Source organism: Scatophagus argus, chromosome 2, assembly GCF_020382885.2.
Source record: "Scatophagus argus isolate fScaArg1 chromosome 2, fScaArg1.pri, whole genome shotgun sequence".
In the NCBI taxonomy this organism is placed as follows: Eukaryota; Metazoa; Chordata; class Actinopteri; family Scatophagidae; genus Scatophagus; species Scatophagus argus.
This window is the reverse complement of record NC_058494.1, coordinates 26373128-26379127: the sequence shown is the minus strand read 5'-3', so window position 1 is coordinate 26379127 and position 6000 is coordinate 26373128. Positions and strand designations below refer to the sequence as shown.

General features: G+C 48.7%; 1 protein-coding gene across 3 annotated transcripts in view; it reads right to left on the bottom strand.

The window, feature by feature from the left end:
- Positions 1-3117: 3117 nt before the first annotated feature.
- slit1b (slit homolog 1b (Drosophila)) overlaps positions 3118-6000 on the bottom strand; it is a 50828-nt gene continuing 47945 nt past the window's right edge. For all 3 annotated transcript variants that reach the window (XM_046374219.1, XM_046374229.1, XM_046374237.1), the window contains one exon: positions 3118-5201. In XM_046374219.1, coding sequence (XP_046230175.1) covers positions 4939-5201 — 263 coding nt within the window. In that variant the 3' untranslated portion in view covers positions 3118-4938. The remainder of the gene's footprint in view (positions 5202-6000) is intronic.

The window sequence follows — 6000 nt, the reverse complement described above, 5'->3', positions numbered from 1 at the left end:
CGCACCTTGCAGCTCACTGTATTCAAGAGATGCAATAGCCGGAGGGTGTGTGTGCATGTGTGTTCATGTGTGTGTGTGCGTGTGTGTGTGCGTGTGTGTTTCAGGCCGCTGGTTGCAGGAGGTTACACGGTGGATCCAATGAGCACCTGGAGACCACTAACCATGATCATATCAATAAAAGGACATCTGCTCTACGGCAAGAAAGAGGAGAGGAGGATGAGAGGGAGAGAGGGAGGGAGGGAGAGAGAGAGAGGGAGTGTGTGTGGATGGATGTGGGAGGCAAAAGGAGGAGGGGAGTGAACAAAGAAGAAGAGGAAGTAGAAGAAGAAGAGACATGAAAGTGGAGAAAGATGAACAAAAGAGAGCCAGAGACAAGTGAAAGAAAGGTGATGCAGAGAAAACAGAAAAGAGGAGGAGGAAGAGGAGGCAAGTGTGTGGGGGAGGAAAAGGAGGAGAAGAGGAGTGGAGTGGGAGATTTGGACAAAGAAGAAGAAGAAGAAGAAGAAGTGGGTAACAGAGGGGGAGAGGTGAACAAAGACGAGTAAGGAGAGAAAACTGAGTTGAATGAACGAACATTCACCTCAGAGGAAAACAAAGAGAGGAAACAAACAGGCAGAAAGAGAAGGAAGGAAGGAAGAAAGGAACCGGAGGAGAGAAGATCTGGACAAGGAAAACAGAAAAAGAAATGAAGAGCAGAAATGAAAATAAAAAGAATAAAACACAGGAATGTAAACAAAGATGGAAACAGAAGAATCTGAATTAAAAAGAACAAGATGAGAAGAGACGTAAAGAAAGGAGACGGTAAGACGTGATGAAAAGGGAAATTAATAAAAGGAAAAGGAAGAAAAAAGGAGAAAGATAAAGAAAAGAGTGCAGAAACACAAAGGAGACTAAGTATGAGTGAGAGGAGAGGAGACGAGGTGGAGAGGAAAGAACAAAGGAGCTCATCCAGTGGAGACGGAGAAGGAGAGAGGATGGAGAGAGAGGAGAGGAGAGCAAGAAGACGGAGGAGGGAATAAGACAGTGAAGGAGAGAAGAAAACAAAAGAGAGGAAGGAGTGGAGGAAGAGAGGAGAGGGAGACAAGGGGAGTAAAGGAAAGGAAACAAGGGAGGAAGAGAGGAAACTCTGCATTAGTGGACAGTGGGACAGTCCTGTGACTGTTTGTCTGTCTCAGGTCGTATTTAAAACCTGCCGCCGCGTCCCACATGAAGCCTCCGTCTGTCCAGTCCCTCACAGCTGGACTCGGGACAAAGCGGCCGAAGACTAAAGAGACACGACACAAAACGTCTCCTCAGGCACCAAAGTTTGCACGTGAGCCTCGAGTCCAGTTTGTTCAGACTGAAACCAAAAGCCTGTCGAAGAGAAGAGTTTTCATCTGGTCTCAACCAGTCCGTCCCCACGCCGGCTTGTTAATGAGCCAGCTTACTTCTCACTCTGCCACACTGAGTCAGCTGCTCCCAAACAAATCTTAATTAGCTCGTCTTTGCTTTCGCACGCACACCACGCATTCATTTTTTATTCACTTTGTTTTAATGATGGCCGGGTTGATGCGTCCTGCACATGGAGACAAGGACTCTGGTGTCCTCGTCTGTTGGAAAGTCTGGAGTCGCTTCTCGTAGTGCAGAAAGTGACCTCTCATTTTCTCACTTAATGCGTTTTTTATTTTCACCAGAAAATGATTTCTGTGCCACGCAAAAAGGGCCCAGAAATTGTCACCACAGTTTCCCCAGTTGCTTCTTTTGTCCAACTGACAGTCCAAGACCCAAAGTCTCTTCATTTCCTGTCAGAAAGGACAAAGAAAAGCAGCAAATCCTCACATCTGAACAGCTGAAACCAGCAAACCTTTGACATTTTGGCCTTGACTGAAACAATCGATCGCTTATCAAAAGTGGCTAATTTTCCTCCGGCTGACTAACTGATCCCCTCTGGATCCCGATCAGGATCCCGGATAAGGTGCCCTGGTGCTCTGGCTAACACGTCCAGGTTCCTGGGGGCAGGATATGAGGTGCAGCTGAAGTCGGGGCTCATTCTGCACACGTTAAGACGACGTGAAGCTTTAATTCTCTGCGGCACGTCGGCCTTCCTGTATGAACGCGTGTCGTGTTTTACGTCTGTCGGTGACCGTCATGAAACCCGCACACAAAGAAGACCTGATCCGTCAGAGTCTCGTCTAAGTTTGCACAGCACAAACCCGCCCCCCCCCGCAGAGCCACGCGGCCTCTGAGCAAACCGGACGCTCACATATTGTTTTTTGCCAAACTGCACGCCTTGTTTGAGATGAAACATCGCAGTTATTCTGAGCGTGATCAGTCGTCCGCGCTCCTGCAGCTGACAATCAACCTGCCATTTTTTTCCCCCTGCACTGTGAGTGTGTGTGTGTGTGTGAGTGTGTGTGTGTGTCCTTTGTGTGTGCATCAGTATGAGAAGATGTGGATGCTTTATTGGAATTGGGGGGTTGGGAAGGTGCCGCTGCCATGATTTTATCCTCCTTTAAAAGACAGAGGGAGACGGCAGGGAGGAGCGCAGAGCCGAGGGGGGGGAGGGGCGGCGATGTGGAAAGGTTGAAGGCGGGGATTGGAGGCCTGTTGGATGGGTTGCAGAGGTGGAGGTGGAGGTGGGTGTGTGGGGGTGGACAGATGCGGCAGTTTGCACAAGACTGGAAGGGTGTGTGTTTCTGAGTGTGTGTGTGTGTGTGTGTGTGCCGGGGGAGGAGGGACTCCGTCAAAGCCGATGGGGGTATATATTATGTTTTATGGTTACAAGGGGACGCATAAATCACTGTTTCATTAAACGGCTTCAGTCTCAGAGCGCCGCTCCCCTCCTCCACCTCCTCCACCTCCTCCCCCTCCTCCCCCTCGCACTGGGACGTCCCTCTTTCCTCTCCATCCTTCCTTACTTTGTCCTCCGTCTTGCTCGGCTCTCCCCCATCACCACCCACCCCCTCCCTCCCTCCGTCTCCGTCTCTCCACCCGGCGAGCTGCTTGCCATCGCCCATCGGCTCAGCCCCGACGCCAGACAGCCCGTGACACAATGAGGTCAAAGGTCAGAGCAACAACAACAGGAAAACCCGAGCCAGAGTCAAGGCTGAAGAGGAAGCAAAAGAAAAGAAAACGACGAAGGAGAAACAGCTTTTTATTTAAATAAATAGGAAAAGAAGCACTAGTTGTCGCCTCCTTTCGGCTGAGGCAACGTGAACCGACACTACCTGATGTTTTCTTCTTTTTGTTCTTTTTTTAATCTTTTTATGTAAAATTCCCACCAATGATGTGAGGGCGGCTTGGAAACAACCGAAAACAAAGACTTCTCTACAGTCTACAGATGATACAGCGACAACATCCTCTTCAACATATAAAAATACTATGACAAAATCAAATGAGTTATAAGCTTATAGTATATATTACAATCTGTTAGACTGTTACTGTGTGTGGATGTACTGCACGTATAACAATAATAATGAAAGCTACATTAGTTTGAATCTGATATGTGACTGAAAGGCTAACAACAACAACAAAAAAACCAACAACAAACAAATAAAAACATGTTAAAATTCAATATTATGCAGCTTTATTTTAGTTTCACATCCATATAAATAACATGTCATCATATATAAAAGCTACAATTTCTATGATGCGTTCACTGGCTCTTCTGACAAATCGGAGAGGAGGCGTTTGATCTGAACGAACGCCCTGCAAACTCGTCGCATAATGAAGCTCATTATGAGGGACAGCGTCGTGTTGTTGGAAGCGTCGTACGGTGACGAACACACACACACACACACACACACACACACAAACTTCCATACTTGTGAGGACCCTGACCTTCCTGCATTATTTGAACGTCTTTTTAATGTTCTGACACAATGCAAAGCCATCATTTTTAAATTTAAAGCCAGAACTCTGAGCTCTCGGAGCGCTTTAGCATCTTTCAGCTCACTGTTTTTGTTTTCGCTCTCAACGCTCTCGGCAGCACACGGCGAGCGACTCGCACACGGCGGCTGACGAGCCACAAATTTCCCTCAGGAGAGAGTGGAGAACAAACCACGTTACTCTCGCCGTAATAGCAAAAATGTCTTTTCAGTTGTTGAGACACCAAACACAGCGGAGCACCGACGCTGCTTCAAAGGAGGAAGCTGTTTGTACTTTACTCGACAACATTTTTACAAACGCTGCGACCCAGTGTTGCGTTAACAGCTTGTTTCCCTCCCCTCCAGCAGCCGAAGTCCTCAAAAACCTGATGAAACACGCGTTTCGATTCAAAACAGACAAAATGTCTTCACTCTCAAGGTCGACAAAGTCTGGTCCTCACAAGGACATACGTACAGGTAACACACACACACTCACACACACACACACGCACCCAGCTCACCCCGCCCAGTCTAAACCGGGAGAACGGGCGTCTGGTGAGCAGCGGCGGGAACATGTGACGGCCCCTCTGCTGTCCCCCGTGACCTCCCGACCTTCGGGCTGAGCCGGGAGCAGCCGCGACCCCTTAACGCGCACTCGGGTTGAAGTCAGTGGCGTGCGTTTACTTTGAAATGTAACGACGGAGAGCACAACCCTCATCAGATTAACGTCTAAATTCAACTCACGGCTAACGTTACGTCTACTTTATGCCGTTTGGCTGCGTGAAAAGCCAACTGATCTGCGTTTGCACGTCTGCACTTCGGGCTGTTCAACACGCGAGTAGCAAAAAAGGGGGTGGAGTTAGGTAGTCAGTGATGAAGAGGAGGAAGATGACGATGAGGTCGACTCGTTGATTTCATGTTTTTCGGGAGGGAAGAACTCATGTTACAAAGAGCGCGTCTGTGCGCCAGAAGACACAAATCAAACACCACAATGTCCGTTTATCAGTGATAGAGTCCCTACAGTGTGTGTACCTCTTTGACTTGGTGTGTGTGTGTGTGTGTGTGTGTGTGTGTGTCGTGGGCACCATCAGGACTACACACACTCCTTGCAGCCACATTCCACAGGCTTCTCCACATCCTGCGTGAACGAGGTCCCGTCGTCGCATTCGAAGGCGAGCCGCCGGCGTCGCACCCTCAGAGGAGCGCAGCAGGGGGCGGCGATGGCGCCCGCCTCGCTTCCCGCCTGGCAGCGACCCCGACACTCCACCCAGGAGAAAGGCTTGGATGTCTGGCACAGGACGGTGCCGCGCTGCAGCCGGTGGTAATCCCTCACCGGCTCGCCGCGACACGGGGACTCTGTGGGCGGAGACACACAGGACGGACGAAGACAAGACAGTTTTTATTGTCTGGACTCAGCTTTGTTATTAAAGCTTTTTATTTTTACTCAACGTGCATTTGGGTCCTTCTTGGAAAATCCTAACAGCTCAGTGTTCTTCTGGATGACTCTAATGTGGAGACTGGATGATTATGACCAACACTCACTGCAGCAGGTCCTCCTCCTTATACACAAGTTAAGCTGCTAACTTACTCACTATCTGACCTCACAAATGCTCTACTGCATGAATGGGCACAAATTCCCACAGAAACACTCCAACATGTTGTGGAAAGCCTTCACAGAAGAGTGGAAGCTGTTAGAGCTGCAAAGCTGTCTGTGTGTTTACAATGAGACGTCATTAAAGTCCCTGTTGGTGTGATGGTCAGGTGTCCCAATACTTTTGTGTACATATTGCACCTGAAGCCATATAAGAAGTCAGGCTCGTTAATATCTTTGAAAGAAAGCTAGAAATCGATCTCTTCACCGCAGCGTTTAGCTGGACCTCCTGCAGGCCGGAAACTGGTTTGAGCCTTGCACTGCTGCTCTGCCTTCATGTAGTTTACATTAATTTTCCATCCCTGTTTTCGTGTTCTTTGCTTCTCTTACATGAAGCACTTGCTGCATGTGAGTTCTCGGCTGTAAAGCACTTTGATTCATTACTTTTACATTTCTTCTGTGAGAGATGCTCTACACACACAGCTCTGCGCTCCGTGCAGGTTGCGGACGACTTTAAGCTGCGATTGGTCGGGCTTTGAACATGTGACCCAGATGTGTTTCCTC